At 45.4% G+C, this 21,377-nt stretch overlaps 1 protein-coding gene and 1 long non-coding RNA gene across 10 annotated transcripts in view; one reads left to right on the top strand and one right to left on the bottom strand.

Annotated features, from left to right (window-relative positions):
- Positions 1-12,150, top strand: part of LOC149124310 (uncharacterized) — a 101,994-nt gene extending 89,844 nt beyond the window's left edge. Inside the window, exons 3-4 of the long non-coding RNA XR_016214652.1 lie at positions 10,194-10,321; positions 12,071-12,150. This is a non-coding gene — a long non-coding RNA (uncharacterized LOC149124310). The remainder of the gene's footprint in view (positions 1-10,193; positions 10,322-12,070) is intronic.
- FRMD4B (FERM domain containing 4B) overlaps positions 1-21,377 on the bottom strand; it is a 366,145-nt gene that overhangs the window by 125,318 nt on the left and 219,450 nt on the right. For 6 of the 9 annotated variants that reach the window (XM_089305914.1, XM_051851478.3, XM_089305911.1 and 3 more), the window contains 3 exons: positions 14,283-14,348; positions 12,027-12,121; positions 3,309-3,401 (listed from right to left, as the gene is read on the bottom strand). In XM_089305914.1, the coding sequence (XP_089162040.1) occupies positions 3,309-3,401; positions 12,027-12,121; positions 14,283-14,348 (254 nt within the window). Of the gene's footprint in view, positions 1-3,308; positions 3,402-12,026; positions 12,122-14,282; positions 14,349-17,879; positions 17,991-18,491; positions 18,629-21,377 lie in introns of those variants that run through there. The other 3 variants (XM_089305915.1, XM_051851479.3, XM_089305912.1) reach the window with 2 other exon arrangements.

Here is a 21,377-nt window from a genome sequence, read left to right as displayed (position 1 = left end):
CAGGAACCCACATACTTGGGCCATCATCTGCTGCCTCCCAGGTGCAATACCAGGAAGCTGGATTAGAAGTTCGAAGTACCTAGGACTTAAACAAGACACTGATACGGGATGTGGGCTCCCACATGGTGGTTTAACCCACTGTGCCACAGCACCTGTCCCATATCCTATTTTCTTTTAAGAGGGGGAGCAAATCAAGGCATAGCAGTGAGGCTGAAGGCTGGTGGAGAATCGTTTTCACCTTTTGCTCTGTATATTCATAGAGCTTGAAATGTTCATAATGATAATTTTGTGAAAAAGATGTATTTCATACATGTCGAGCCATTGTTCCTACAGGATACAAGATCAAAACTTTGCCTCTCTGTCTCTCTCTCTCTCACTGTCTAACTCTGCCTGTCAAAAAACAAAACAAAAAAAAACAAAACTTCGCTATTCTCTAGCCCTGCTTCATTACTGATGCCTGATTTTTCTCGTGCCTGCTGATCCTGTTTTTCTCTTTTTTTCACTTCCATGGACAAGAGCATTCACATCACAGTCTCTGCAGGAAACTCGTGTTTTTCTTCAGGATTTCTGTGTACTTTTCCATACTGGGGATTTACTCCTGGAAAAATCACCACTAAGTGAACCTGCCTCCTGTTTTTATTTATTTATTTATTTATTTATTTATTTATTCGAAAGGCAGAGATACAGAGAGAGAAGGAAGAAAAGAGAGAGAGAGAGATCTTCCATCCACAGGTTCACTCCCTAAATAGCCTCAACGGGTCTCCCACACAGGTGCAGGGGCCCAAGCCCTTGGGCCATTTTCTGCTACTTTCTCAGGCACATCAGCAGGGAGCTGGATCAGAAGCATAGTAGCTGGGTCTTAAACCTGTGCTCATATCAGGCAAAGGCTTAACCTTGTATGCCACAGTGCTGACCCTCTTCCTAGGTTTTTTTTTTTTGACAGGTAGAGTGGACAGTGAGAGAGAGAGAGAGACAGACAGAAAGAAAGGTCTTCCTTTTGCCGTTGGTTCACCCTCCAATGGCCGCCGCGGCCGGCGCACTGCGGCTGGCGCACTGCGCTGATCCAAAGCCAGGAGCCAGGTGCTTCTCCTGGTCTCCTATCGGGTGCAGGGCCCAAGGACTTGGGCCATCCTCCACTGCACTCCCTGGCCACAGCAGAGAGCTGGCCTGGAAGAGGGGCAACCGGGACAGAATCCGGTGCCCCGACTGGGACTAGAACCCGGTGTGCCGGCGCCGCAAGGTGGAGGATTAGCCTATTGAGCCGCGGCGCTGGCCCTCTTCCTAGGTTTTAAAAGTAGGTTTCATTTGATAAGAAAAAAATTTGAAGCCATAGTTTTGAGTAAAAAGCAAACAAAAATAAAAATAAAAAAATGGGGAGTTGTGACTTTATTTGCTGAGTAAGAAGCAGCAATTCTCCACAATCACCCTCAATTCATGTCAGAAAAAATCCATTACCAAAATGAGAGGATAGCTTATTCCTGCTCTTTTTGATTTCACGTATCAGACAGAATTTTTTAAAATGGTGTCTGTCAGAGAGGGTGGTTGGCACAGAGGTTAGGCAGTCACTTGGGATGCCCACATCCTGTATCAATGCCTGGATTCCACCCCGGCTCCACTTCCAACTCCAGCTTCCTGTTCATGCAGTGTCCCTGCCACCTACCCGGGGGGTCCTGGATGGAGTTCTTGGCTCCTGGCCTCAGTCATGGTGTTGCACGCATTTGGAGAGTGAACCAGTGAATGGAGGATCTGTTTGTCTCTATCACTCTGCCTTTCAATTAAATAAATCACTTTTTTAAAAAAGACTAATTTATTTATTTGAAAGGCAGAGTGACAGAGAGGCAGGGACAGAAGCAGAGAGAGAGGTCTTCCATCCAATGGTTCACTGCCTAGATGGCTCCAATGGCTGGAGCTGCCCCAATTCGAAGCCAGGAGCAAGGAGATTCCACCGGGTCTTCCATGTGGGTGCAGAGGTCCAAGGATTTGGGCCATCTTCTACAGCTTTCCCAGGCCATGGCAGAGAGCTGGATCGGAATTTGAGCAGCCATAAAGGATGCCGGCACTGCAGGTGGAGGCTTTACACGCCACAGCGCCGGCCCCAATAAATCAATTTTTAAAAAGGTGTTTTGAAATTCAATATGATTTTGCCAGGTACTCCTAGTTAAAAAAACACAAAAAAACTCCAAAATGGAAAACAGGAAGCTTCTACTATCAGAGTATAAAACAAAGTACACATTTTCATCATCCCAGAATTAACATGATCTCAGAATATAGGAACATTACTCAGGGTAATTACTTCTATGAAAATAAATTCAATTTATGAGATACTTATTGCCTTAGCTTATTTTACCATCTTTAGTTTCAGACTAGAAAAACAAATTTCACCATGAAGTTTTTCATCAAATTTGGGATTGTGTGGAGAGCAGGCCAGTATCAGTTCATAGTTTACTGTGTCTTAAACTAGGCAGAAGAACAAGGGTGTTACTTTTAACATTTCAGATTGTGAATACTAATATTTCTATGATGGGCCAGCCTTGAGAAATCACTGATTTAGTTAAATGCCTCCATTCAGGTCACGGTGAAGTGACTTGCTCACACAGAGCTCAGAAAACAAGTTAAGGACTCCTTGTATTATTTCCAGCAGTCTCTCTGCAGGCAAACAGAATTCAGATCGCTGTGCTGTTAAGATAATTCTTTCCTGAGCAATTCTTTGCCTTTTACCTTCTATTCAAATTAAGGCATACAACTGCATAAAATTCAATTATTTCCGAGGCTCTAAAACACATTATTCCTGGTGAAATGTAATAGCAAACGTTCGTTATATTTCAAGTGATAAGAAGCTGAAAAGTGTGTTGAATGAGAAACAGGTTTAATATTAAAATATATTACCGATATTTTTCAGCATTAAATTGATCTAAGAGGCTTGAGGAATAAAGGAAAAGAAAGCGCATCTCCCATCCATCTACAGAAAAATCAGCTCTTCACAGGTGCTGCAGCTGCTGGGTCCCAGACCAAGACAGCACAGAAGCCTTTTCACATAGTTAAATGTTTTTAGGTTTTTAATTTTAATACTTAAAAATAATTTTAATTGAAACATAACTATACAAATTTATAGTGTAGTACACTGTGCAATTTTTAATACATGTATACAATGTGAGATGATTAGGTCAGGATACTTGCTATGCGCATATCAATGTTTTGATAGATCTTTCCTTTTTATTCTCTATCTCTGATCACAAAAACATTTTTTTGAAAAGCCACAACAACAAACAAAAGGATGGAGGATGTTGGGAGTATGCATGGTTACGTACCTCACAGCAAAGTACAGAAGGGTGGGGCCTGGTTTCTTGGGCAAATCATGATCAAGAACTCGGTGATCTAACTGGAGCCAGTTCTGCTGACCTCTGTGAGAGCAAAGCAAAGCACAGGATTAAAGACAAAGACAGAGAAGTTCAATAACACAGGGCTGGCAGAGCTGTGGGGAAACAGGTACGCTCATATGCCGATGGTAGGAGTATAACCTTGTACTACACCTGCCCATGAGACCAATTTAGCCACATCTTTCAAAACTACAAAAGCACCTGCCTCCTAACCAGCATCTTCACTGACATACACTTGTACACATAAAATGACCTCTACATAAAATCACTCACTGGAGCATTGTTTGTGATAGCAAAATGCTATAAATAACCTAAATGTCCAACAGGGTATTTTAAAAGATATTTAAAAACTGTGCAGTGAAGTACCATGCAGCCTGGGGCTGAGGCTGTGGTGTAGCAGGTAAAGCCGCCGCCTGGAGTGCCAGCTTGCTATATGGGCACTGGTTGGAGTCCTGGCTGCTCCACTTCCTATCCAGCTCTCTGCTATGGCCTAGGAAAGCAGTGGAAGATGGCCCAAGTCCTTGGACCCCTGCACCCACGTGGGAGACCTGGAAGAAACTCCTGGCTCCTGGTTTTGGATTGGCGCAGCCCCAGCTGTTGTGGCCATCTGGGGAGTGAACAAGCAGATGGAAGAACTAACTCTCTCTCTCTCTCTCTCTCTCTCTCTCTCTCTCTCTTTCTCTTTCTCTCTCTCTGCCTCTCTGTAATTCTGCCTTTCAAATAAATAAATAAATCTTTAAAAAAAAAAGGAAATACAATGCAGCCATAAGATAGGCTTCAAAGCCCTTTACAATCTTAATTTGAATAATTCCCAAGATACAGTATTAAAGAAAAAAGCAAGGCATAATAAACTAAGTACAAGTATAGTATACTGGGGCTGGTGCTGTGGCGCAGTGGATAAAGCTGCCACCTGCAGTGCTGGCATCCCACATGGGCACTGGATCAAGTCCTGGCTTCCAATCCAGCTCTCTGTTATGGCCTGGGAAAGCAGCAGAAGATGGCCCAAGTGCTTGGGCCCGCTGCACCCACATAGGAGATCCAGAGGAAGCTCCTGGCTCCTGGCTTTGAATCAGCACAGCTCCAGCCATTGAGGCCAACTGGGGAGTGAACTAGCAGATGGAGGACCTCTCTCTCTCTCTGCCTCTCCTTTTTTCACTGTGTAACTCTGCCTTTCAAATAAAGTAAATAAGTCTTAAAAAAAACAAGTATAGTATACTACTGTTCTTTTAATTAAAAATACATATATGTACATGTATATACTAAAAACAATTCTGATATGAAACATAACATTTAAATTTTAATTATTAATCTTAAATTATTATTACATATGAAATTTTTATATAGTCAAAAATAGGGAAGCTTTTGGGTTAACAAAATGAAACACAGACAACAAAACCACAACAGCTTTTGAAAAAAAAAAATTTATTTATTTGAAAAGTGGAGTCACACACACACACACACACACACACCCCTTCCATCCACTAGTTCACTCCCCAAATGGCTGCAGGCAAAAGCCAGGAGCCAGGAACTCCATCGGGGTCTGCCATAGGTAGCAGGAACTCAAGCACTTGAGACATCATCTGTTGTTTCCCAGGCACATTAGCAAGGATCTGGATTGTAAGCAGGAGTAGCTGGGACTTGAACTCTGGCATGCTGATACGGGAGGCAGGAGTCCCCAGTGGCAGCTTAATCCTCTGAGCCACACTATCTGGGTGCTATTTCTGTGTACATCTCATGGACTTGTACTAAGCATGTGTTTATTTACTTAAGAACCTCATCAAGTTCATGGGTATAAACAGTCTTGTCTAGATTTTCACCTCTGAGGGATAAAAACGATTGATAACACTGTGGATTGTTTACCAGACTTTCCCAAGGTTGGCCAACTAGTCCATCTGTTTTAGACTGTAAATTCCTGGATGTACAGACCTCATTTCACTTGCTCAGAAAAGACTCAAGAACATGTTGATAGTGGTGGGGGGTGGTGTCCACTCACAAAAAAATCTACACTGGACCGGTATTCTTTCAACATATGTTGGTCTTGAAAAAATAATTTAAAAACAAAAATCAGGAAAACTTATAAGGCATTCTTTATAAGTAGATGAAAAAAGTAGGCATCAATACTAATAGTAATAATAACTGCTGTCTTTTGAGAAACTGCTCTTGTCAACCAAACCACTTTGTACAAATCTGCAAGGAAAATGGCAGAGCTTGGATGTGAACCCAGGACAGTCCTTAAAGGAAAAATAAAACTAGGGGGTTAAATCAGTTTTTTTTTTCTTTAAGATTTATTTATTTAGTTGAAAGTCAGAGTTACAGACAGAGAGGAAGGGACAGAGAGAGAGAGAGAGAGAGAGAGAGAGAGAGGTCTTCCATCTGCTAGTTCACTCCCCATATGGCTGCAATGGCCGGGTCAGGGCAGGCCGAATTAGGAAACCAGGAGCTTCATCTGGGTGTCCCACATGGATGGCAGGGACCCAAATGCTCGGGCCATCTTCCACTGCTTTTCCCAGGCCATTAGCAGGGAGCTGGATTGGAAATGGAGCAGCACGGAAAAGAACTGGTGCCCGTGGGCATGCTGGCATTTCAGGCAATGGCTTTACCGGCTACACCCTAACACTGGCCTCCAGTCAGCTTTCATGATGACTTTTGGCTTGGTCTCTGTCATTGCCAGTTCTCACACTGGAAGAAGTATGTCCTTGTTTCCATATATATACAAGAAATGCCTTCTAGAAACTGTGCCCAGCTTTCCATGGAGGAATATTATAAAGATAAATAAGCTGATGTAAGTAACATAAGGAGTGCTCCTTAGAACAACTGCCTTTGTGTGTAAACGTAGAAAAATGGAGATAAGGGGCTGAAATAAAAACTTTTTAAGCTGCATTTAATCCAATTAGGCTATTATTGATTTTAAGACAGAACTCAATCTCAGAGATGTTTACATATGTGGCTTAAAATATATAATACTGTATAATACCAGGTTTCAAAAGTTTCCTCACAGAAAATGAGACAAATTTAGAATTGTCCTTTAGGCTTTTATGCAGGAAAGATGTGGCATATTTTAGAAAGCATAACATGTATTTATGAGAATTTGCATGGGCTGATGTCTAACCATGAATGAAGCTAGTTGTATAATAACAAATCCAGCATAAATCAATTATGTGAACCACAGAGGCGAATTTTTTTTTTTTTTTTTGACAGGCAGAGTGGACAGTGAGAGAGAGACAGAGAGAAAGGTCTTCCTTTTGCCATTGGTTCACCCTCCAATGGCTGCCGCGCTGCTGCCGGTGCACCGCGCCTATCCACCGCGCCTATCCGAAGGCAGGAGCCAGGTACTTATCCTGGTCTCCCTTGGGGTGCAGGGCCCAAGTACCTGGGCCATCCTCCACTGCACTCCCGGGCCACAGCAGAGAGCTGGCCTGGAAGAGAGGCAACCAGGACAGAATCTGGCGCCCCGACCTGGACTAGAACCCGGTGTCCCGGCCCTGCAAGGTGGAGGATTAGCCTATTGAGCCGTGGCGCCGGCCGCGAATGGTTTCAGATGTAGTTCTAGAAAGAGAGCAAATGATTAACATCGGCGGGCCCTATGGAAAAAATTGCAATCTGAGTGGGGAGGGAATCCAGTAGGACTAACCTCAACTGTGCTATTAAATACTTCTCTAAGAAGATTCTCAAGAATATGTAAACTATTTTTTTTTTTTTTGACAGGCAGAGTGGACAGTAAGAGAGAGAGACAGAGAGAGAAAGGTCTTCCTTTGCCGTTGGTTCACCCTCCAATGGCCGCCGCTGCAGCCGGCGCACCGCGCTGATCCAATGGCAGGAGCCAGGAACCAGGTGCTTTTCCTGGTCTCCCATGCGGGTGCAGGGCCCAAGCACCTGGGCCATCCTCCACTGCACTCCCTGGCCATAGCAGAGAGCTGGCCTGGAAGAGGGGCAACTGGGACAGAATCCGGCGCCCCGACCGGGACTAGAACCCGGTGTGCCGGCGCCGCAAGGTGGAGGATTAGCCTATTGAGCCACGGCGCCGGCCTGTAAACTATTTTTAAAAATATATATTATAAATTGGATTTTAAAAGTCTATGGGTAATCTCACAACAGGACAAATTTATAATAAAAAAAGTGAAAATAACTCATAATTCTTCCACTGGGCCATATAACCCACATTACCTATGGCTTACAACCTGCTTTTCTCAATGGATCTGATATAATAGACGTGATCAACGCCTTCAGAAGACAGTCCTCTCTCCGTACCAGCCTGGGCAGAGCGGCTGTAACACAAGTTTCCTTGCCGGCTGGAATGGTATCAGCGGGGAGCCTATCATGCCAGGCCCATCCCAAGGGACAGTGTCACAGGTCACAGCTGTGCTGTAAAGCCTGTTGTTTCTACTCAAACGAAGCTTACTCAGCAAAGCCCTTCAAACATGGGGATGAAAAACAATGAAATGGGAGAAGGCAACCATTACGGACAAGCTTGGGGCTGCGGCCCGGGGAGGGCCGTGACTGCCCTCTAGGGGTCGGAGCTCCACGCTGCACACAGAACTCAGGGCCGCCAGGGTCGCCCCAGGCGCTCCCCGCCCGGCCCTCTGACGTGCCCAGTAGTGTGTCCATTGCGTACCATCGCTACAGTCTATTTTCCCACGTCTTGGTCTGTGCGCTAGGGCAGCTATTTTCATTGATAAAACGCCCCCTTCGGCTCAGCCTGACTCTTGTCTGAAGCAGCTCACCAAAGGCCCCAAGGCCAAGGCATCCAGGCTGGAAAACAGCGGCTCAGACTCACCCTGGGAGGGATCCGGCTCTGTGGTTTCACAGGGGCGGGGGAGGGGAGGGAGTGCTGAAGGAGCGGACTTTCCAAAAATATTCACCAGACAAAGACAAGAACCAGGCTTGAGACCAAGACATTCCAGGGAGACACCCTGAGACGTAAGCAATTTTCCAGGCCTGCCCCAGAAAGGTGGGAGTGGCCCATCTCCCCCCTCCCTGCAGCTCATAACTTCTTCCGAAAATAAACACAGCGAGGGCCAGACGGCATCTTCCTGAACCGGTCGTAACTCAGAAACAGACCCTGCAGTCCCTGGCAGGGGCGGAGGAGCCGTGACTGGAGGCGCTCAGGCTTGTGCGAGCCCTTGTCCTCACCCAGGGGCTTTGAGAAAGAAAAAAAAAAAAAAAAAAATAAGATCCCAGGGTGGACGGGGAGCAGCGCAGTCGTTCCCGTGTTCCCTGTGGTCTGCAGACGCCTTCCGGAATCAGGGCCAGCCTTGGGCGCCGGCGCCATCGTGGGGTTGACGCTAAGCTGAGCTCATAGAGTTCCCGGAAGCCTTCTATGCGGCCGGGCCTCTCTCCCACCTCCACTGTGCTCTCCTTCTGTGCCCTGGGGGTGCCTGCCCCATCACCAGGTTTCCCAAGGTCACCTGTGATCCCGTCCCGCACTGGCCTTACCCCACCGCAGACCAGTGTTGTCACTGGGGCAGATGGATGTACCATGCTCATCAAGCGTCCCTGCAGCTGCCCATAGAGTTCAGGGTCTAGAATGACGGCCCTTCTCCTCTGACATCTACCTGCCCGTGCCAGTTCTGACTTCGGTTTCCCACCTGGTGTGAAGCCTCCTTCTGAGCACTCTCTCACTGCCGTGACCAGTGATCATAGGATGGGCTCCACAGATCCCACCTGACTTAATAGTGTGTAATTCCACTACGCTATTTGGTAGCCTTATGTAGTACTTACTATATGGGTATTGTGTCCATGCTACAACTGAGAAAACGTGAGTGTAGGAGATGTTAAAAAACTAACCTGAGACCACACAGCTACCAAGATTCTGTCTGCAGCCTCCATTCCAACTCTTATCCTGGATCTCTTTCCCTCTAACTTTCTCTATACTACAGCCACACTGATGTAGTTACTTATTTGAAAGGCAGAGCTACAGAGAGGCAGAGGCAGAGAGAAGACAGAGAGAGTCTTCCATACTCTGGTTCACTCCCCAAATGGCCGCAACGGTTGGAGTTGAGCTGATTAGAAGCCAGGAGCTTCTTCCAGGTCTCCTACACCGGTGCAGGTGCCTAAGCACTTGGGCCATCTTCTACTGCTTTCCCAGGCCATAGCAGAGAGCTGGATCGGAAGAGGAGCAGTTGGGACTCGAAGGGGCACCCACATGGGATGCTGGCACTGCATGCAGAGGCTTTACCCACTAAGCCACAGTGCCGGCCCCAGCTTTTATATTTTTGTGTCTTAAAAAACATGCCACAAAAGTGGATCTCAACCCCATCCCAGGATCTTTTCACTGGCTTTTATTGGGAATGTCTCTCCAAACCTGTTCACAGCTAGTTCTTACCTTCCACTGCGCATTACCTCCCAGAAGCTCTCCTGGCCCACCCTGTCTAAAACAGTGCCCCAGCTATTTTTCACCATCGTGGCTTATTCTATGTTCTTCAGAGCACTCAGAATTTCTGGCATTTTCTCACTTTTCTATTTGCTTGTTTAGCTACACTGCACCAGCGCAAAATAAGCTATGTGCAGAGACCTTGCCTGTGTTACTTACAGTTGAATCCCTATAGAACACTGCCTGATATTTAGTGGGCACTCCAGAAATATTTATTGAATGAATAAATCACTCCAATGTTCATGCTCTTAACCTCTAATCTACATGACCTCTCCCTAAATTACAGTGCTTATTGCAATCACCGCTGATACCATATAACTAAGCCATTATGTAGTTACGGTTTTATGTCCTATACTGTGTGCTATTATTTCATTCACTTCTGATTCAAGCCATGTGTGGGTGCTTGTTGAATCACTGACCCACATGCACTGTGTTTGGCTTTGCAGCTGCAGCTGGACAATGGACATCTGCATTTGCTGTGTCAGCCAGCAGAGGGCAGACTGCACGATCTCTCCACTGCCTGTTGAGTGAACAGACACTTCTGGGATTCTGAGTGAGATCGAAGATATCCCAGGTACTTTTTTCTGCTGTATTGAACCTTATTCAGGAAACTTCTGAAATCTAGAATCAGTGTTTTCAGCTTTTCCTATGTTTCCTGACAATTCAGCAGGTTTTTGCCTAGCCCACCTCGTGAGCCTGTTGGCCTTTTCTGGAGACCCTAGGCTTAGCGGTCACTCAGGAAGCAAATAATCAGAAGTCACAGGGTGTCACAAACAAATGAATGCCTCCCTAAGATGATTTTACACCTGTTAAACTAAAGAACAAAAACTCACTGGAAGCATTATGGAAAGAATGCTGGGTGGTTGGCCAACATTTTTCATGTCTAGAACACATTTTCTTGAATATTTAAGGAGCTCCTTGGAAATGATCTCCAAAAAGAGGAAGGATTCTTTTGATATGTATTAAGCCACATACAAGGAGGGCAAATTGCACTATCATGAAACAGATACATACTCTCATACAGACACACACCCTCACACACACACACCTTCACATACCCTCACACATAAATACACACCTTCACACACACACCCTCACACACACCTTTACACATGCTCACACACCCTCACACATAGATACACACCTTCACACACACACCCTCACATACAGAAACACACACACACCCTCACACACACACACTCCCTCACACAGAGACACACATTCACAAATACACCCTCACACACACACACCTTCACACACCCTCACACATAAATACACACCTTCACACACACACCCTTACATACAGAAACACACACACATACACCCTCACACAGATACACACCTTCACACACACACCCTCACACACCTTTACACATGCTCACACACCCTCACACATAGATACACACCTTCACACACACACCCTCACATACAGAAACACACACACACCCTCACACACACACACACTCCCTCACACAGAGACACACACCCTCACACACACACACCCCTTCACACACCCTCACACAGATACACACCTTCACACACACCCTCACACACAGAAACACACACACATACCCTCACACTACAGACACACATTCACACATACACACACCCTCACACAAGATTCTCACACACCCTCACATGCACAGAAAAGGGCTAGGATGTCCAAACACATTTGCTTACAAAGACTTTGAAATTCTCATACATTTATTTCAATATACTGTAACAGCCTCATTTCAGAGAAAAAGTAAACTGTTGATCAACACATGTATTACCCAAAACAAAAAATGGAAGTAAAAGAAATAGATATGAAAAAGGTGACCTAAAATGGACCTGGGTCCATTCCACATTAAGTCATATATGTATAGGTGGTTAACACATTTGCCTTTTTTCTTGTTTCTAACACCAAAACATTAATTCAGTTTCAACACGTGAGTGAATAACAACCTAGTATTTCTATCATGAATAATAAGTTAAATTAGGCAGCACAATGAACTCAGTGACATGTGAAGACAGACTACAATCAAAAATAAAACACAAAGTCATTACTACAAATTTCCAAAACAGTGAGAACAATATTTTGAATCCTTCAAACAGTTACTATCCCTTTTGTTCTCCCTTTGCAACAGTCCTATGGAAAAAATCTTGTATTAAGAATTCTTTACCTAAGCAAGACATGGTCTAATACTATGGAGCATTTTCCCCTTTTCATTAATCATGAATGATGGCAAATAGGCAGTCCAGGCCAAAGGTTAAGGAATGAAAGCTATTAAAACACTTACGTGTCATCAATGAATGTTATTCCAAAGTACTCCTTCTCTTTCAGGTTGAAGTGTGAAGCCACGAGGTCCAGCAACTCTCTTGATAAAAGTTTGGGCTGCCAAAATAAAATCTGATTAGAAGCAATTTGGTTGCCTTTCCCTTTCTTTTTCACTACTATCTTCTTCTTCCCTCAACAGCTTTAGAATAACTTCTGTTTGTTAGTTTGCTCATTTTTAAATATCCCCCCTTAATTAGATTAAGCTAACCTAATTCTTTAAGTGTTGTGGGAAGGAGAGGGATGGAAGTAGAAATATCAATGAGGAATTTTCATTTTCACATATTCAAGATTTAGCTGAATATCTTACTTTTGTTCCCCTAAGGTAACTGTGCTTACTAATATGGGGAGGGGGTCTTCACAAAGCTTAGGGGAAACATGTGTTCTGAAAAAAACTATACACTGATTTTAAACAATTTACACCCATATTAACTTGTTTTTAATTCCACTTTCCCATGACCTTTTTTTTTTAATTTGAAAGGCAGAAAGATAGAGAGAAAGATAGCCAGCTCCCATCTGCTAGTTTAGTTCCCAGTAGTATACAATGGCCAGGGCTGGGCCAGATGGGAACCAGGATCAGGCAACTCAATCCAGGTCTCCCATGTGAGTAGCATAAACCCAACTACCTGAGTCATCACTGCTGCCTCTCAGGGTCTGCATTAGCAGGAAGCTGGAGTCAGGAGCCAGAGCCAGATTTCAAACTCTGGCACGAAAATGTGGGACATGGGAGTCTAAACTGCTGCCCCTCTACGAACTTTATGCAGTATCCTTGTATGTTGGTGTTTTGGAAAAAATACTCATTCATGTGTAGCATGGTGTTAGTGACCAACAAAGAATATGAAATGCCTTACTGCCTGGTTATCTACAATACTACCAAAAGTTGCAGGAATATCTTGGCTTGGTGGTGGCCAGTGAAGGAAGTGCAAGACCCAAGGCTGTACAGCTACAGAAGGAACTAACACACACTCATAATAAAAAGCATGGTTACCATCTACTGTGCTGAACTCACATCCATGATCCCACTGAATCCTTACATTAAACCCATGAGGCAAGGCTTTTTATTTCCATTCCACAGACAAGCCAACTGAGGCTAAGAGAGGTGAAACATCTTACTTTTAGTAAGAGCACATATTTGAACCTACTTCTGTCCCAATCCAAAGCCCAAGCTTTTTATTCCTCAAAAAGGAGTAATTGTACCCATTCTACAGATCACTCCCAGTAGTAACCACTGAGCTCCTAGTTAGAAGAAGAATCTAGGAGCTTCTGGGAAGCACTGCCTGGGTGGGAAGCAGCATGGTTTCAGCATCAGCCAGAAAGTTCAGAGGGACAACTGACACTGGATTTGTGTCAAAGGGATGGGGAAGGCAGGGGGATTATAGGATGACACTTCGGGGGTTTGCCTTTGAACTTCAGTCCAGCTTAGGCTATATTATGGTGGCTTGAAGGTTGCATTTTAGCTGCTGAGGGAGAAAAAAAATGGACATAAAGACATAAAAAAGAAAAGAAGCAGACAGGAACCTAAACTAAAAGGTCTACTCTGGTGAAAGTACTATTGACTGTACTATTTTCACTCTAATTTAAGTTAAGCTTAGTGACTGGGGACAAGCCTCAGAAGGGAGAAGAATTTAGGTTTGGTCATGGGAGAATTCTAGCTTAGCTGTAGTTGTGGTCTGTCTGTGGGGACTTCCATAGTCTCTTAAGACTCTTGGTCCAGAGTGTTGTGTGAAAAGCAATAGCAGCCTCAACAATTAAAATATCATCACTCTAGGATGCCATGGATTTCATGACGACAGGGCACTCACATCTCTAGCTTGGCTTAATCGGAACTCTGTGAGTAGCACTCGTGGGCAGATCCCAGTGGGTGGAACTGGGCGTTTAACTTGCACAAAGTCATGGAGCTGGGAAGCGGCAGGATGCGGCTTCTCATCTCACCACGCCCTTTGCAGGGAAGTGTTATGGTCCCCAATTTACCATTAAGAGGATCAGAGAAGCAGAGTCACGTGCCTGGAGTCACACAGCTACTGAGTGTCAAAGCTGAGATGGGAGCCCACGAGTTTCCGAATCCATGTCACCAGCCTACGGTTACTCGTTCAGACCAAGCGCTCTGACTCAGAAGTGACCCTACCAGCTTTGAGACACAGAGAGGCAAGCAGTCTGAATACAGACTGCGAGGCTCAGACAGAGGGGTGGGGGGGTCTGTCTACGGGTGGGCAGCACCTACCTGAACCAGCAGCTCCAGTCTCCTGTCATCCAGGAGGTGCACCTGGCAGTGTCTGCCTTCTGTCATCTGCGGAGACAAGATAGCAAGTGTGGCGTTAGGGCTGGGGCTGGCCCTTGAACTCATTCTATCATTTATTTGACACATACTTAGGCTAAAAGTGGCTTCAGGTGAGCCCACCAATAGGCTGGACCAGAAACAGATTTTTGACAGGGCATTAACTTGCGTTTATAAGAAGAAAAGAATTAAAAGAAAAACCACTCAAAAGAGTGCAAGAAGAATGCCTAAGTTCAAACAGTGCATGAAAATATACCAGGAAAAGTAGTCTCCTTCCCAAAGGAAATGACTGTGCTTTTCCTTGAATCAACACTGTATTTTCCAAAGAAAAACTCCTTCATTAGTGAATGTGTTGACAAATCCAATACATGCATGATCACAAGAAGAAAACAGATGACACTAAAGGAAAAATAGAAAGCTTCCATTTTTGAAGTTTTAGGCTCCCTCTTTAATATATCACCATCATAGTTAAGAACACTGAAGATGCACAATTAAGACCAATTTGGTGAACACATTTCTGACTGTATTTAAATTTTTATCACTTAAAAATTACAATAGTGGGAAACTGGCTTTTGAATATTTAAACAAACACATAGAATGCAAAGATTCCCCCTTGGTGAACTCCTGCTGCAAAGTAGCTTATCTGCAACCCTTGCAGATCACTGTTATTTGCATTCAGAGACACACATGTATGGATTTTTTTCAAAAGTATTTTTAGGGGCTGGCGCAGTGGTGTAGCAGGTAAAGCTGCTGCCTGCAGTGCCGGCATCCCGCATGGGCACTGGTTCAAGTCCCAGATGCCTTACTTTCGATCCAGCTCTCTGTTATGGCCTGGGAAATCAGTAGACAATGGCCCAAGTTGTTGGGCCCTTGTACCCACATGGAAGACCTAGAAGAAGCTCCTGGCTCCTGGCTCCTGGCTCTGGATCAGCCTAACTCCAGCTATTGTGGCCATTTGGGGAGGGAACCAAAGAATGGAAGACCTCTCTCTCTCTGTCTCTCTCTCTCTCTCCAACTCTGCCTTTCAAATAAATAAATAAATTTTAAAAAAGTATTTTCATATTTAACATTCTTATATTGTTCTGTAAATGAGATAGTCAATATTCTTATGTGTGTATGCATATGCATATTTATGCATGTGTATATACACATATATTTCTTTTCAACTCCAGTGAGATTATGCTACATGCACTGTTTCACCACTTTTTTTTTGTTGTTGTTAAATCTATTACTACATTTTATTTATTTGAAAGAGAGATAGCTCCCATGTGCTGGTTCATTCCTCAAATGCCCACAACAGCTAGGGCTGGGCTAGGATTCCTACATGGGTGTCAGGGACCCACTTGCTTGAACCAGCTCTGCACTGACAGGAAGCCAGAGTTAGGAGCTAGAGCATCCCAACCAGTGTTTTAACCACCAGGCCAAACTCCTTCCTCTGCCTCTTGCTTTTTTAGCACAGAAAGACCTCATTCTTTGTAAAGGATCACAGTAACAATGTATCGCAGTAAGAATGAGATAACAATTTAGTGAGTGTCCCACAGGGAAACTCTTAGTTTCTGGTCTTTAGCTGTTAGGAGCAATGTTACCAGGGACTTTGCATATCCAGCTTTATTCATGGACATGGAATTTTTTTTTAAAGATTTATTTATTTATCTGAAATTTAGTCACAGAGAGAGAGAAGAAGAGGCAAATAGAGAGAGGTCTTTCATCCATTGGTTCACTCTCCAGTTGGCTACAATGGCCGGAACTGCGCCAGGAGCTTCTTCTGGGTCTCCCACGTGGGTGCAGGGGCCCAAGGACTTGGGCCATCTTCTACTGCTTTTCCAGGCCATAGCAGAGAGCTGGATTGGAAGTGGAGCAGCAGGGACTCAAAACGGTGCCCATATGGGATGCTGGCACTGCAGGTGGCGGCTTAACCCGCTACGCCACAGCGCTGGCCCCAGGGACATTCTCTTTTTTAAGCATCAGGAAGCTGAGGCCTGAGAAGTGATGCAACTTGCAGAGGGCTCCACCAGGTAGACTCCGGCTCAACCAGCTCTGCTACATTGTAGAAATTACTTAACTCTTCTGAGCCTCATAAAAAAAAAATGTCCTAACAGCTTTTGATCTGATACCCGACAGTGAAATAAAGCGCTTCTGAGGTCCCAAATATTACAGTTCGTATTCGCTTGAAAACTGCCTGACCACTAAGCTTCCCCATCATCTGAACATGCCCCCATTTAAAATAAAAAGTTTTAATGGGAGGAGTATGACTAACCCATTGCAGAGAAGATAAATGATAGATCGAGTTAACTAGTCAGTTAACAAGCACATGGAAGAAAAATTCTTCAAAAGAAAAATGGGGCTTCCTGTTCCTTCCGTGTGCCTGGCCCCCAGGTAGGCCTGTGGATAACACGAATCACCCCTCTCCCAGGCACTTTCTATATGGCAACTATGGCACTCAGCACTTTCCGTATCGTATCAACCTGCTGGGGCTCACGTAAGGCAGGTGCTCTTACCATCCCAATTTCACCGGTGAAACTGACTTCTGAGAGATTACAAAGACCAAAATTCATGACTGGCAGAACCAGACCCGAACCCAAAGCCCCCAAAGCTCTTAACAGTACAGCACCATGCATGGTGAGACGTTGTGGGAAGTCCTCCCACGAAGTCCATTTTTAAGGGATTAGAGGAGTGGGTGAGAAAGAGCAAAAGCATCAGGAAGCAGTCACAAACATTCACTTCAATTCCAGAGAAAATTATTAAAGAACACAAGAAAAACTTTAAAAAAATCCAGGGAAAAATCAGCTGGCTAGAAGTAGTTAGTGCTGGAGAACCTAGAAACAGACAGAATCCTAGACTTATTTCAGATACAGGAAAACTTAGCAAGTGACATCCAAAGCCAGAGAACCAGTTAACGCCAGATCTGTGATTTTAACTCAGGACTTTCCCTGCTCAGATCAGGGTGTAAATGACAATCACAAGGTCATTTGGGTAATAAACACCATCTGCTTCAAATGAACGTTTTTTTTTTTTTCATCTGATCCATTTCTTGAAAATTAAAACACAAAACAAAACAAAGCAATGCTGTAACAACAAGAGGGGGAAGACAAGCAAACTTGCCTTTCTTACGCACTCCTTCTTCACGAGAACTTTATCTGCTCGTTCTTACAACAGGCAATGTATCTGAAGGAAGCTGTCCACGCAGCACAGCGATTTTACCTCTAAACAGGATCTTTCTTGTACCCTGCAGGTATCATCAGACTAGGAGGGGGCTCAAAACATTCATGGGAAATGTGTCTTATCTTTGAACCCCATTTTTCCATGAACAATTTTGAAGCCCTTCACAGTTTCTGATTGGCTCTTCCTCCCCCTGGCCCCACCAGCCACTAAGAGCAGCAATGCCTCACATGAAATAAGAAACGCATTTTAACAATGTTCTCTTCAGAAAGCTTCTCTTAACATCCACTGGGACCTCATAAGCCTCCAGCCACCTCCTCCTCCCTGTCCAAGCCCAGGAATTTGGAGGCTACAGGTGTGTGCATGTCAGATGAAGGCTCCCACCTCAGTCTGTGGCTGCCCTGCGTTTGCTCCCCGGCTGAGACGTGTAGGTCCTCAGAGTGCCACTGCTAATGGCTGTGCAGACTGTCCCTCTGGTCAGTGGTCAAAGGAGGAAGATCAGTAGGGAAGTGGGAACCAGCTGCAGGCCAGACCTCCGGGGCGGAGGGGGTTGGGGCACCCTTGGTGGGGTTCAGGCCTGAACGAGGCTACACCCATGGGCCTGGCCGCCAACCCCACTGCTCGACTTAGGGGATGAGAGACAAGAGTGGGTCTGTAAGAAACTAGAAAGCTATTCCAGATTGGGCAGAATGGAACCGCACAGCGCAACCAGGGCCAGGTTGACAAGCAACAGGAAATAACCACCATGAAAAAGGACCAAAAGCTCAGCCCGCTTCGGTTCTGCTTTGGTTGTTCTTTGGAACACAGAAGTACGACAGCTTGGCCAGGAAGCAGCATCTGCTCTCTCTCTCCTCTCCTTCCCTTTTGGCCTTTTCTGAAAAGCTTTGTAAGAGACAGCCTGCTTTCACAGACGCGGTTCCTCAGTGCCTTTTGCGGGAGGACCTGTCCAGAGTCCTTCCCGCCATGTGGATGTGGATGTGTGCAAAATCTACGCACCTCCCACTGAGCCCGGCGACGGTGCCATCTCCACCAGGTAGCAGGAGCGATGCCTTCCACATACATGTCAAATCTCCTGAAGGCTGCTCACCAATTGTCTCCTGGCTTCTCACGCCACCCAGTGGAGAATCTAACTCCTTCCTCCAGCTGATGACATCCCCGTGACCCGACCCCTCACTTTCTCTGATCTTATTGCCATCCCATCTGCCGTGGCCCTGACGCAGCAACCACATTGGCTTTCTTTCCTTCCTCAAAATAAGACCTTGTCCCCAGCTTGAGCTTTGCACATGCTGTTCCCTCTGTCTGGAAGGTTGGCCCCCAGGCCAAAGCACTGGGCTCATTCGCCAGTTGCAGGTCTTACATCGCACGTGGTCATCTCAGGGATACCTTCCTTGTCCTCAGTCTGAGCAGGAACCTGCATTTTCCACCACATCATGTTACTTTATTCCCCTGAGAGCTCATGTTTTTTGAGTTATTCATTTGCTTACCTTTCTCTGTCTTTTACAATTAGCAGGCAGGTTCCTGGGGGATAGGAGACCTTGAATGCTTTGTTCTCCACTGTCTCCCCCAACGACCTCACACAGTGCATGGCACGTGGTAAGAAGAGGGTCTGTCTGGATTTGCAAGTGGAGGACCGCCTGTTCAGAACCAGAAGCGGATAACACAGAGATCCACTCACAGTGATGACAGCAGAATCCAAATTGACCAGGTCCCAGCCAACTCCCAAATCTTGGCCCAGAAAAATTAACACTCCAAGAACAGACCTTGCACCCAGAGCACAAAGTGTGCTATTGAACTGCTCATCAGATGGGATACACCGGAGGAATCGGAGAGAGGGAGAATGATGCATCTAGGACGCTCTCACTCTGGGATCTATTGAGTGGACGGAGTTTTATATTTCACCCAAATGATGTCAATCCCAGTTGAACAGGGCCCCTTTATATCGCTGCCGGGTGTTGATTGAATATGAGCTATTGACACCGCGTTCAGAGAATGACACCGATGTCTCCAAATGGACTCAGCCGTGCCTTTCCTTCAAGTTCTTTCAAGACAGTGCCTGCCCTCCAAGTGTGCAGTCACTGGGGACTTCTTGTTTAAGGGTCAATAAACACTTACTCTTAAGCACTTCACATCACGTGAGTGCTGGACATTTCATGTTCACTGCTAACAACCCCACGGGGTAGGAGGTTTTGCCTCCAGAGCGCAGCAAGGTTAAGCTGCCTCTTCCAATGGCAATACTGCTATAAAGTGGGGTCGAATTGCACGCTGTACCAAAGTACGACTCTGGTGCGTCCCTCACAGGTTCATTGGAAGTGCAGAGGCAAAGACAGGCAGCAAGAGAGGAAGGAAGACAAGCGGCGTAGAACCCAGGAGGGAAGAACGAAAATGAGTGTGGGTGGGTGAGGGGGAGGACTAAGAGAGAAGGGAGAGAATTCGGTTTGCCAAAGATGAAACTGACTGACTGAGTCACGTGCTTTAGGAAAAAAGGTAACAAAGAGCCATAGCTGCTCACTGTGTGCCTGGCACCATCCCAAGTCCTCTCTGATTTACTGTGGCCACTGAAATGAACTTTCATAACAACTGTGGGAAGCTGGTTCCATATTCAGCCTCATTTTGTGGATGAGAAAAGGCAAATGGCTGGCCCAATCCCAGAAAGTCTTACAGCTGGAGGAGGGGGAGGAAGGTAACCAGAGTGTTCTGGCTCTAGAATTTGTGGCTGTAACTCCTCTATTATACCTATTTTTTTTCCCTCCTCCAAATTCCTTTCCATCTACTATCTTATTTATGAAATCCCATGAAGGTTAGGGATTCAATGAAGCATCCTGATGGCAAATGGCAACTCTGCTCTGGAAAAGATGGATCTAGAGTCAACAGGACAGAATCAGCTGCTTTGAGCGACCATCTGGAATCAAGGTCAGAAAAGGAGTTGGGTCTCACACTAAAGAAAAAGGGGCAGAGCTGAAAATGGTGTCTGTGTTTGCTATTTGTTTCCACTGAATCAGGAAGGAGTTAATCTCCACCTGCTGGGCTCCTTCCCTGGCTCTGTGGTGCTGTTGTGACCATTCGGGATGATATTTATCAGTTATCCTGGACCTGTCTCTGTATTACTCTGGGTCTAAGATGTAGTCTAGCACACAGTGGAATCGATTCAGTGTGGAAAGATGCTGGATCATGGGTCCATACAGTCATTCAAGCAGTATTTCCTGAGCTCTTTGTAGGCCCAAGTCCTGTTCTCAGTACTAACATACAGCAGCAGATGGTACCAACCAGGCCACTGTTCCTGGAGCTTGTTGGAGAGTACTCAGCCTCAACATGACTGACATTTGTGGCTGGATAATTCTTTGCTGTGGGGCATAGTCCTGTGCATTGTAGGGTCCTGTGCATTGTAGGGTGCTACGCATCACCCCTGATTTCAACCCATTGGATGCCAGTAGATACCTCCCATTGTGACACCAAACATTGTCAAATGTCCCCAGGGGAAAGGACAATAATTTTGGATAACCACTGCTCTAGAGCTAAGAAGAAAAAAAAAAAAAAGAAAAGAAAACAAACAAGATTTTTCAGATAACAAAAAAGGCTCTGAAATGGAGAATGGAATGAAATGGAATGCAAGATCTCTGCAGAATGCACTTCTCCCTACCCAGGAAGCACAAGAAATAAGGAAACTGATGGAGAGAACTTAGATTGGCCCAGCGCTCTTGACAGGTGGCTCCCAGTGGAGTCTAGAGGGCGAACCCTGTGCTTTACACATTAGCATTCAACGGCAAACTCCTTTCTGCCTGGCAGAGGCTGGGGAAAGCAAACAAGAAAGGCCAGCCAGGTGGTGGACAGCCATTTCTACTGCTCCAGCACCAACCTACCGATCAATTCCAGCCAGCTCTGGGC

Source organism: Oryctolagus cuniculus, chromosome 10 (assembly GCF_051225735.1).
Source record: "Oryctolagus cuniculus isolate XC-2025 breed Fujian yellow rabbit chromosome 10, ASM5122573v1, whole genome shotgun sequence".
In the NCBI taxonomy this organism is placed as follows: Eukaryota; Metazoa; Chordata; class Mammalia; order Lagomorpha; family Leporidae; genus Oryctolagus; species Oryctolagus cuniculus.
Note: the sequence above shows the minus strand (reverse complement) of the source record. Positions and strands in the feature narration are given on the sequence as shown.